General features: G+C 40.4%; 1 protein-coding gene across 2 annotated transcripts in view; it reads left to right on the top strand.

The window, feature by feature from the left end:
• The window catches only part of galnt9 (polypeptide N-acetylgalactosaminyltransferase 9), a 138741-nt gene extending 126451 nt beyond the window's left edge, over positions 1-12290 (top strand). For both annotated transcript variants that reach the window (XM_034692643.1, XM_034692644.1), the window contains exons 8-11: positions 675-812; positions 4187-4282; positions 10935-11102; positions 11292-12290. In XM_034692643.1, coding sequence (XP_034548534.1) covers positions 675-812; positions 4187-4282; positions 10935-11102; positions 11292-11438 — 549 coding nt within the window. In that variant the 3' untranslated portion in view covers positions 11439-12290. The remainder of the gene's footprint in view (positions 1-674; positions 813-4186; positions 4283-10934; positions 11103-11291) is intronic.
• The last annotated feature ends 364 nt before the right edge of the window (positions 12291-12654 follow it).

The raw sequence follows: 12654 nt of genomic DNA, 5'->3' as shown, positions 1-12654 counted from the left end.
AATGAACACTTCCTACTAGAATTTATTCTAACTGATGTTTGAATTAAAGTAAGCAGCTGGCTGTGACTCCAACAGTGAGAGGGAAATGATAAGGAAATTTGCTGTGAAATATTGTCTGCCAGTGTAATGTGTGCGTGTGTGTTTTGTTGTGTGCTTTTGCATCAATTTCCAGAAGAAGGCCATTCCTACATATGCATCTTGTTTGAATCTTCCATTGCTGCACAGGATCCATGTTTATATGTATATTCATGAACATTTAAGCAATGCCCTCTATATGCACATACTGATTTTGGATGTGTGCATGTGTTTATGTGCGTGTCTGTGTATGCATCAGGATCAGGCCTCAGTGCCAGGCAGTGCAGCTATTAGGCATCCCCCCAATCAATCTAGGAAGCCACCTCTGTATTGCAGGCAGGGCCGTGAGGGCTCATAATTAAGCAGCTGATTAGAATTTGCTCAGCACAGATCATGTCTAATGAAAGAACAATGAAGGTCCCGCATGACAGCCGGATCAATCCATCTCTTAACTAAACGCTTGTTGTGTCCTCACAGCACATCAACACTCCTGCAACTCCCATTTCTCCAGCACTTATGCTCTCACTTGCTTCTTTGGTAAAGTGCCCGCTGGCTAAGAGTTTTTTTCGTCATCTTTGTTTTGTACCAAATGTTGACAGAACCCGGGGGTAGATTTTGGGGATGTCTCGGAGCGTTTGGCCTTAAGGAAGAGGCTGCAATGTCGGAGTTTCCGATGGTACCTTGAACACGTCTACCCAGAGATGCGGATCTACAACAACACCATCACATACGGGGAGGTGAGAAATGCTCTAGCTAATAGGATTAATGTATGCACTCTGTATGGTAATGTATTTCTGGATCATCATCTTTTAATTGAATTACAGAGCTGTAGTTTAAAGAGGAGGCAAATGTTGTGATTGCTATTTTGATTCCACAGATGAAATGTTCAGACAATGTGTGAGAATTTTTAAGTTTGGGAGGCTTGCATTAGGATTCGCTCCAAGCTTGATGCCCCCCCTGTTAGACACTAGTCTGTACCCTCATTGTTACCAGCTGTGTTGAATACTTGATTCTGATTGGTCAAACCCCCAAAACAACGATAATTGATCCTCAGTAAAAGTGACACCTGATCACACATCATATCAAATTAATCTGTGCAAAGAAGCTCAGCATATTCCTCCTCAAACACATTGATTTCCATAAACGTTCAAAGTTGGTAAACATTGTGGTAGGAACATTGTTCCAGTATCAGGCTGGTCTTGAGTGTCAGGAAATAATGACAGTTACCAGTCCAGGTCAAGACAAGACTCCTCCACCTCTCATTGGGGTGCTGCACACCCTGTCAGTACTGTACTTAAAATAATCAGCCACTCACTAAATATTATCCCTTAGTGTGTAAAAACTGTTCTGAACTAAGTAGGGTTAAAAAACAAATTGATAACTGCAGATAAACAATAACAGATCACTGTGGCAGGCTCATACTACCTAAATACATCAGAATAAATTTACCTTGGTAGCAGCCATCTGAGGTGAAGGTACCCTGTCGCCATAGCAATGCACATCACCACACAGGATTAGGAGTAATTTCCTCAGAATGAGTTTTAATTAAACACTTATTAGTTTTCCATTCTGACTTGATTGTTCTGGGCTTGGCTGTGCTCTTGACACAGTAGGGGGAGAAAACAGGATTATGACAGGTTGAAGAATTAAACACACGAAGGAATCACACAATATTTGGGAGTTTGCTGAAACACATCATATTTTTGTCTTATCAATTTCACCAATGGAAAACAGGAGAAAATCAACATACTCTGCAAATGCAATTTCAGAATACATCAAAATTAAACTCCGGATTCATCAAAGCTGTGTGAATTTACTCTGCCCTTTGTTTCCCCTGCCGCCTGTTTTGGCTCCGGCACCCAACTAATGGATTCCTTGGAGCGGCAGCCGCTTAAGTGGCACTATTTCAGATCTGTCGACAAGCCTTGTGTTGCCACAGAGCTGCCGCAGGAGGAGTGAGTCTCATCTGTCACCGAGCATCAGCGCCGCGCTAGGCCATGCTGACCAGACCAGCCGAGTGGAACCCTCCCTGACAACAGCACATGATAGATATGTCACAACCTGGAAATGAAGCTGTACGCATTCAAATCACACAGAAGTGAAGCCCGATGCACACCACCGTCTGGAGGCCTGGAGGCGAAGGACAGACAGAACAGAGACCGGCCCCTGCATGATGAAATAAAACTGCTTTGTGAACAAGCTTCATGAATCTACCAGACAGGAGACTGTGTAACACAATGACAGGGATTTATTTGCATTCAGATTTATGTTTCACTAATTTAATAGACATTTTTTTACATAAATCCTCACTGTTTTTTTGTTTTGTTTTTTTAGGATTGTGAGGTAAAAGAATTGTCACCAGTTTCCAGATTCCTCAGTTTAAAGCTACAGTCAGGCAACACAATTGTCTGGTTTTGCAAAAAGAGGAGACAATGTAACCTAGTTAAACTCAATGATTACCTAATCTACCTGGCAGCACTGAAAGCTGAGTCAAAGTGTGCTATATGGTTAAGTATTTTCAAACAAAAATAGTTTTGCAGGGAGTTCATTCTGGACAAATATAGAACAGCCACTGGCTTTTTGCAGAAACAAGATATCATTTGTAAGTTAGAGATTTAAAAGATGGCTGGTCGACTCTACCTTAAATGAACAGATAGGTAAGTCATCTGGATGTTTTCATCGTACAACTCATAAAACAGATAAACATGTTTCCAAATAGTTAAGGATCATTTGTTTGATACTACACAGGCGACTCTGTTAATTAATTTTCTTCCAGTAATCTGAGACCAGACTAAGCAAGACGTCCCTCCTCCCTGCAGTGTTTTTGAGTTCCTCCAGAGAGATCCAGAAGTGTTCCCACGGCAGATGAAATCAATAATTCCCCCAGCAAATGTTGAGTCTCAGAGGGGATCTCCTCCCAGTTAGACATACCAAAATCAAAAGCTTTGCCCTCTGGCTTCCTCTTCATCATATCAGACCAGTATCAACAGCCGTCTGTCCACACCACGTCCCAGGTGGGAACAAGCCACCATTTTCACAGCAAATAACCATGGCCCTTTTTGACAACTCATTCCAGACCCATTCACACTGGGCTAACAGCTGGGGTCAGGTTTTGATGAAGCCAGAACCACATTATCTGCAGTAACCAGTGATATAATTCTGAGGTCCCCAGACAGAACAGCCCTTTTGAGATCCTGTACATTAAAACAACAAACAGATTCAATGGCAATGCACACCCTTGGAGGAGGCAAAACTAACTACAACTATGCTGAGGGACAAGACATCAAGACCCCCATGTCCCTGTGTCTTTTACAGGACCCTGGAATAAACTCTTCCTGGAAGGCTGAACAGTGTGATGCTCCGGTAATTGAACCCTCTTTTGAACACGGGAACCACTATAGTCTGCTACACCACAGTCACCCTTCAAGACCTCAATGTGATACTGGAAAGGTGTGTCGGCCAGAGGACCAACATTTTCTTAAACCTCTAACCTTCGCTTTGCTACTTGGAAAACCTCTGCCAAGGCTGACTGCCTCTTTATCAGAGAATAAATTAGACGTCCTGCTCAGCAGCTCCTCTTCTCTTAAACAGCCTGATCACAGCCCTTTTACCAGAACCTTCTTAAGGCCAGCTGAAGTTCCTCCCGAAAATGATCCTGCATCCATGATTCTGTTGCCATGAACACTGATGACACAGCCCACCCGACCACCCTGTTATTGTCTTCTGCTTCAGACTAGCCTTGCTTGCATAAACTAAAAGGCCTCCAACTTCGGGCTGTCTGCTTCCTTCACCATCAGTTTCTGCCATCAAGTTCTTTGACTTTTGCAGGCACTGATGACCCACAACTCCTAGCAGCCTTTTCCACTGTGCAGTATTTTACCATAGTCCATTTCAATCCAGAGTCTCCGACCTTCCCAAGGATTCATATGTTATTCTTCCTAAAGTGAAAGCTGAAGACCTCACAAACAGTACAAACAGCTATATCTGTGCAATGCTTCATAAAAAACCCATACACCTTCCATCAAATGTGCAAGGACCCTGTATCCTGTCTGTTTCATATTATCTTCTGCTACTGTGCAAACCTTCATTAACGTCCTGTGTTTCCTTCCAGGTGAGGAACAGCAAAGCTAGCGGGTACTGCTTGGATCAGGGCTCCGAGGACGACGACAAAGCCATCCTCTATCCCTGCCATGGCATGTCTTCTCAGGTGAGACCAGCCTTATGAACTCTATTTTATGTCACAGTAGTACAGTAAGTAGTCATTTTTCTCAAGCAGTGAGTCAACAGAAGTTGAGCTGTGGGTCGTACAGTAAATTATATTAACTCCTGAGTTCTATTTCTAATTTATTTTTTTTACCTGGCAAATATATATCATTTGGAAACCATCACATTCTGCGTTTCAAAATTTGAGGAAACTACTTGAGATAATTTGGTGTGAGTAATCATTTCCCTCTTACATCCACTTAAAGGTTGAATCGAATGATTAACATTAAGTGGTCGTTGAAACAGAGCCATAGAGGGAAATACGTTTGTCTGATTGCATCTCATTTAACAAAACTTTAGGCCCCCCAAACAACCTCTCAGCTGGAGGTTAAAGTGAACAAGTAAGACACACTGAGGGCTGGTTTTCAAAATCTTACCCAATGGAAAATGTGTGGGATTGTTATTATAAATACAATTAATTAAAATCTACATTTGGGAACAACATGAGTTAAGATAAAGAGGTTAATGTCAGCCTGTGGCCCTATAACAGATAAATAAACCAGAGGTCATGTCGATAATTAACAAGACATCTCTACATTAAACAAACATGTGGTCCAGCCCATATGTAAGACTTGTAGATGTAAAGACAATCACAATGAAAGAAAAAAAAAATCAGATAGATTGTTATACTTATACATTCTGAGTTAAAATCTGCAGATCTTCATGATGTTGTTTCATAAAACCTGCACAGACTCTTGCGGACTAACTGTAAACATCAATGCACATAAAGAAAGAAGTCCAGTAGATGTAATGTTGGTTTGTTGACAGTGAGGAAGCTAAAGAGATGACAACAGAAGGAGAAAAGGAAGAAGAGTTCAAAGAAACCAAAACGTTTGGCTTTAACAGAGAAATCTACAGATCTGAAGGTGGTGCAATAATTTAATGCTTAACAGATCACAGTATGAGATATGATGGGGTTTAAGGATTCACACAGTCCTGTTCACCTTGTTTTACTTTACTATCTGTGGAGCCGTTCAGTTCAACGTGAGTAGTAACAGCTAAGTTATCTCACTTTAAGAAGGCTAGAAAGTTTATTGATAATATAGACACAGATCAACCTGAGAGTGACAGGCTCAAATTAAGAATTATAATCATTTTTTATCAATAAAAGCATTCCCCATACCATATTTTGTGTTGAATTATTGTTTTCTTACATAAGAAGCAGTGTAATCATCGGGATAATATAGTGAGTATGTTTTAATTATGAACTGTAGCCCTATATATGAGCCCAATTGATGTCAGCTTATCGCTCATCCTGTCAAAGTTAAAACCCACTCTAACAAACTCCTCATTATCCGTTATCCCTTACATACCTGATAATGTTCTAAATACCTATGTCCTCTCATACAGGAACGTTTTTTTTTATAACGTTTTCTTTCTTTCTTTCTTTTTTGATTGTTTTTACATTACACTAAATATATTTATATTTTCCCACTCTGAGAGGAACAACATGATGCTGCCTTTCTTATCTTGTCTTATTTAATTAGCATCGGATCCGTCAGTCACACAAAATGAAACACAAGTCAATATGCATCATTACAGCAGCCTTCACAAATATGCATTCAGGTGTAAGTGAGTGCATTTTCTACAAGGTCTTTTTAAGTTTGTCCTTCTCCAAAAATAACTTTGTTAGATTTACAGCCCAACCCCGGCACATTTGTTCCACTCATATAATTGATATATTATAGATAATATATAATAAATGCAAGCTTTTATATTCAAATTACAACTACATGATGAAAGTCTTCTAATTAAGAAGAGGAATTGTCTTTTTAAGTGATCTCATTTCAAAACTCTCAGTCAATTTTGAGTCATGTACAAGAAACCCTAGGAGATCTTACAAAGTAGAACTTAGAAGTCACAAACTGCTCAGATGGAAATACTGAGAAAACAGGCCACTCCCAGGTGAGAGAGCATTTAGTTCCACTGAAATGCAGGCAGACTGCTAAAAAACAGACAAAAAGGAATAAGCATGCTCAGAATAACAATTTCTTTATTCTATTACCAGAACAAATGGTTCTGTGGGTGGATGAGACGCTGTCCTGTTTTTGTGTTTCTAATTTCTTCTCATGCTGTGAAACAAATATATTACCCTGAAGAAAACAAATCATGCAAATGCAACTCCTGCATCACTTACACACCCCTCCTTTCATAATCGCTCCTCTTACTGGTGAGTGACACGTTCATTATATGACACATGAGGGAGGTCAGCAGCTGTGCAGCCTTTCCTCTTTTTCCTCCTCAGGGGGGGCAGTAATGTAAAGCTCCACTGCCTCTTTTAATCCTGGACACGGGGGGTGGAACAAACAAATGAAGATGAGTTTCAGTGCACTGATGACCAACATTACTGTGAGCGGAGCCAAATTTAATTTGCTGTGAAACTGTGATTTTGCATTTGTATTTTAACCATTGTTCTTTTTGACAACATGTAGCTGGCCAGAATAAGTCTCTGTGGTGCTTTTGACAAAGGACCTTCTCTCTGCTAGCTCTCCAAGTGGAAACCTGCATCATGTCTAATGCCTCACCTTTGTTTTATACTGTAATGCAGTAGTTCCGTGACAGCTATGAGACTTGCACTATAGCTCAAATTAATAAAGAATGTGTGATTATAAAATTTCCTTTAACAATGGTTTGAATACTGCCCAGTCTGTTGTTTGTAGACGTATCAACAGAATAAATGCACAAAAATATTCTGATATGAAAGATTTGATTTAATCAGTCAAAAGGTATTGACAATATCCTATAATCACTTGATCGTCCACTGACTTTATTTCAAGAAATGTAAATTTATACATCGGTCGAAGTTTAGATTCCTACCTGTAAAATACACAATGTCTTAAACTCTTGTATATCAAAGATCAAAAAATTCTAACTTTACAAAATGTTAGAGCATCTTTAGATGATGTTTTAGGGGAAGGTTTTAAAGGGCTGCAACATTCAACAGGAGCCTGTACCCAACCTTTCATCCTTACAACAGATAAGGGTACAAACACACTGTGTCATGTTAGCATCTTTGAAAAAACAGTCAGTCATGTGAACACAGCAATCACACTCAAAACAAGCTAGCCATGATAGTCTTGAAGAGGTGGATAACATAATTAGGTGATATACAAACATTACTCAGCATCTACACCCAATCCAGTGTCAGCAGAAAAGATGGTGGTGGGTGTAGCTAGTTCTTCTAAACCAGGGGCCTTTAAAAGCTGGTCTCAAACCTTTACATACTGCTGTTCGATCTTCTTGCTCAGCAGAAAAATAAAGACCTCTCATTTATGTGCTGACTCATTAGTTTGCAAAACTATGTATTTTTGTGAGTGGTGTCCAACATTTGACTAATATGCTGACATGCCCAAATATCAATGATACATTTGACCTCCTTACTGCTCCAAGTCAACCCACTGCTCATTTATTTGGTAGGTAACCGTCTAATGTCAGTTAGGGTCTTGGAGCCGGCTTCCCACAGTGCAAAGTTTGACCAGTACACATGGCATTTGTTTACCTAAACAGTGCAAAACGGGAGGCTTTGACAACATTATGTAAGGACAGCCTTGTCGTGCTTGGTCCACACTATAATATTGCAGCGTGATCACAAAAAGAACTCACGAGAAAAATGCAACGATGAAACATTTTATCATCTGAATTGAAACAGAGCAATCAAGGTACAGTTGGGGAAGGACCCAACAATTGTGTACTGAGTGAGGTTGATGTAGTGCGCTGTATAGTGACTCCAAAAGTGAGCACAATAAGAATACATATAAAACACATTTGGACACTTTCTGTTTTGTCTAACTTTTGTCTAGCTTGATAATGTCATTAGTGTCAAACATTTTAAATGTGTAGCCCAACACTGGCCAAGTGTTATTAAGACACTAGGCATGAATTTCAGTGATAACTGGTATAATACTGAGCATATTTTCTCAAATAATCAGAGATTAAATTTATAGATTATATGATGTCTTTCATCATGAAGAAAAACTAATGTTGTTAAACTCTGATCCTTTATTCTTTATGCTTGATTTTGGTGAAAAATGTCACCAAATATGAACTTTTCTGTATTTCTTTTAACTCTTATTTTGATCATTTAGTCAGATATTAATCAGGACCAACGTCAGCCAGAGTGCTTGTTTAGTGACCAGTGATTGTACCCTTCTTTTCACAATGTATTGTGAGATACAATGAGTCCACTATTATGAAATTTATCATCCACAGTTTGGACAGCACTATGAAATGCTGAGTCTGCTATACAGTGAGCATTGTGTGATTTCAGACAGAGACTAAGAAAGCTGTTTTCCTCTCACAAGGAATCCCAGCTATGTGTTATGCACTTATGAGCATGGTGCTAATGGACCACTCTGTACAGTATATGCCTCTTGAGGGCCTCTTAAGTCTCCTCTTTGGTGCTTACTCAGAATCCTTTGTTGGATCATAGTTCCGTAAGGACATGGTGCTGATGGAGCTGCTCCCTGGGCTGAGGCCCTCTTAAGATATTTCTCTAAAGTTCCTGATGGAGCAAGGTACAAGAAAGGGAGAAATGTAGCGATTACAACCCAACACAATGTACAAACACTCCATCTTACACTGATATCGTCACAACGTTGCACCGTTAATGAGCCAGTTAAGAAACTTGTGATTGGCTTGACCTCCAGATAGTTGCTGCAAAACTTTCTCCATGCCAGGAAAGCAATGGAGCGTCTCATGCTGCTTCATGAGGCACAGGTTAATTGGCTTGGCAGAATCATTTCCTTGTGTTAATTATTTGTTATGGTCCCATTTTAAATGTATTAGTCTATAAAAGGCTGGCAGACTGAGCCGTAAACAGGTATTAGCAGGGATTATTTCAGCGCTTTCTTTTGCCCAGTCATAGTTTACACCGTGGATAAATCTGCTTACAGTGTTACAACCCTGAAAAGACCCAAAACAGCGAAACAAAATTCAATTCCAACTCAGACTGCTCGTAAGAACAACCTCTACACTGCCACCTGGAGTGAAAGGCACAAGATTTAAGTACTTTGTGGCTACGGTAAAGTTTGGAAATATTGAAGTTGTGTCTGACACAAGATGATCATCAGTCAGCTCCAATGAACTTTGAGCGACACAGCAGGTGGTGCCTCATTTTTTTCTATTAGTTCTGAGCGACTCTTTAGGGCAGAGCATTACATTAAATACCACCTGCTTTCCCTTTTCTACCACGGAGCAACACCCACACACGCCTCCTGCAGCTCTGCTTTCTCAATCCATGTTTAGAAGTTCTCCACTCTGACAAAGTTTGATCAATATGGAGAGATTATTCCAAGCCAACAGTAACACTCCTTCAGCAAGAACCACCTTTATCAACATGCCTTATTAACAGGTGTCTGGGACTTTGTAGTCAGAAGGACCTGCTTATGTAACGCATTTCAAAGTTGCCATTTCATCTACTGTTCTGAGTCAAACCCTCAGAAAATCTTTTGTTAAAGGTCTTCTGAACATCTAAGATGGATGAAATGATGTTCCCAAGGAAATCTATTCTTAAAGATTTTCTTACAAACCAGACAGAAGAGGATGTAGCATATTTTTTGCATCAATAGAGCATTTTCAGCCGTCTGGAATCAGAGGCTTTCTGTTACATTGATTCCTCCAGATCTGTGAATAACATAACAAAGCTGCCTCCTCTCTGCTTTAACAGAAGACCGTGTGTGTGTGTGTGTGTGTGTGTGTGTGTGTGTGTGTGTGTGTGTGTGTGTGTGTGTGTGTGTGTGTGTGCGTGTGTGCGTGTGTGCGTGTGCGTGTGCAAATGTGAATGCGAATGTGTGTCCCCCTCAAAGCAGGGCTGCTGTCGTACTAAAGACCTCCCTATCTTTGGCATCTCATTTTTCAGAGAGGATCACTCGTATAAATAATAAATGCTATCTCTACTGTATCCTTGCGTAATAGATACTTATCTGACAGAGCCTTTCATGTGCAGGATTAAACAGTGAGGGATCAAGTTTTGGTTTGGGGGAACGTTGGAGCATTAATGAGCTGCTCACTGTGGTTTCTACGCAGAGCTGTGAGAAGAGTTCTTAAAATGACGTGTAATAAGAAAAACAGTCTGACATCTTTGAACATGGGACTTTATAAAAAAGTGTTTGTGGCATACAGGAACTCTAATTAGTTGAGACAGATATATTGCATTACTTCCTCCAAAATTTGTCTCTAACAGACAATGAGCTCTAACTGGGTCTCACTGGCTTTTTGAGCCTGCTTTTAGTGGACACTCAAAGAACTGCAGTTTCGCCCTCCAAAGTAAGCACATCCAAACACAAGTCTAAACTGCAGATGGACAGGAAACACTTAGGGATACATTTAATTCCCATTAGATACTTTTTAAGGGCCAAGAAAGCTGAAGGAACACAAATACTTTATTTTTCTGCATTCTGCTCTCTGTGTAGGACAAAACATGTTGCACAGCATCACAGAAAACAACATTTGGTTATGTCCCTTGAAGCACATTTACATAAAGTGTTTTACATTTTTTTGTTTTGCTGATATCAAGGTGCTTGTTAGAGTCAAGTGGTTTCTAATGTTATGCTTGGTGCCTGTTAACAACTGCTGCACATTGTGTTCTTGTGTTGCAGCTTGCCCGTTACTCTACCGAGGGGCTGCTTCAGCTGGGACCTCTGGGGTCGACCACCTTCCTGCCTGACACAAAATGCCTGGTTGATGATGGCAGAGGACGAACTCCTAGACTAAAAAAATGTGAATCAGTCTCAAGGATTTCTCAGAGACTTTGGGACTTCACACAGGTAAAACCATCCTATCTTATATACGTTATTAAAGAGAAAATAAGACAGTACTGTTGATGTTTCTTAATTGCTGATGCAACAAAAACAGCCATTGAAATATGTAAGTTATTTTATAAATGAGCTCCAGTTGATCTGACCATTTATTTTCAAAAGTTACATTTCCTCAACTTTCTTCTACTTTTGCTGCAGAATGGTCCAATCATTAGCCGGGACACGGGTCGATGCTTGGAGGTAGAAATGTCCAAAGATGCCAACTTCGGCCTCCGCTTGGTGGTCCAGAGGTGCTCGGGTCAGAAGTGGATGATACGAAACTGGATTAAGCATCCGAGGCACTGAAGCCAGAAAACAACCACTGAGACGTTTTGGGCAGAGTTTCAAGTCGCAGTAGGATCTCAAACTGTGGACAGCTCAGAGAGGAGTGTGGACCAGTGGTGTTCGAGTGTGGTATTTCACACTACACACACTGAGCTCCCCCTCAGGCCGCAGAGATTTCTAATGCTGAATAAGATCAACTCATGTGTTCTACTAAGCTGTGCGTTCACAGAGACCTTAAAGTGAGCTGCTCTGTATGAAATGACAGACATTCAGCTACATGTATAAAACAGAGAAACAAGAAACTTGAGTGCAGCCCCTGAAGGCGGACCAAGATCCTCGTAACTCTTTTGTTTTTGCTGTAAAACTCTCAGATCTTTGAAGACACGAAAGAGTGTGTGTGAGTGAGTGTGTGTGGAGATTTTTTTTTCACATAGCATTTGAGCAAATCAAAAGATATGATTGCTGTCAATTGCTACATCAGAGTGATTATTTTGGGCTGTGATTTGGCAAATTGCTTTGGACATATTTTGCTGCCCTGGCAAGACATGTGATCATCTTTCGAGAGGGCTGCCCATCATCTGACCGGGAGGAGAGGTTTCACCTGCGCTCACACAGACTACATTTCTTTGTTTCTTTGAAGTGTATTGCTCACTGTGGACAGGAGCAATCATGTGCCTTTTTCCTCATTTTTTCTGCTCATTCTGACCAGGGAATGTCAGTCCCAGAAGCATGTACAAAATTATTTGAAAGTTATTAATATATAAAACAATGTATAAATCAGTCTAATGATAGTAATATATTGTAAAAAGTGAAAAATTGATATCCGTCCTCTGATAACAATTAGGATAATAAAATCATTTTTATGATGCGCCACTTTTTCGCCTTCTCTTTCAAAGTGCTCGCATCACCTCTGCTGTTGTTCTGAAGAATTAAGAGCTCTCCCTGGGTGTGCTTCTCAATGTGTTACATAAAACTGTCTTGTGTTCAGTTGGGAAGTCAGCTGCGAACAGAGCCAGTACAATAGCCTGTCTTTTGTTTTGCTTGCACTTACAACCACCCCAAGCCTCCGTCAGGTCTGTGGCCCTGTGTACTGTGACTGTTCCAGCCCGCCCACGAACAGGTCTGCAGAAAGAACCTGAAAGCTCTCCAGTTATTCTACCCAGAAATAAACTTATTTACTTTCTCAGCTTTTCTTCAAGTCCAGCCAAAAATATGTCAGTTTGGGAAGAAAGTCACG

Source organism: Notolabrus celidotus, chromosome 9 (assembly GCF_009762535.1).
Source record: "Notolabrus celidotus isolate fNotCel1 chromosome 9, fNotCel1.pri, whole genome shotgun sequence".
NCBI classification, from domain to species: domain Eukaryota; kingdom Metazoa; phylum Chordata; class Actinopteri; order Labriformes; family Labridae; genus Notolabrus; species Notolabrus celidotus.
The sequence above is the reverse complement of the archived record's forward strand: the minus strand, read 5'-3'. Positions and strand labels throughout refer to the sequence as shown.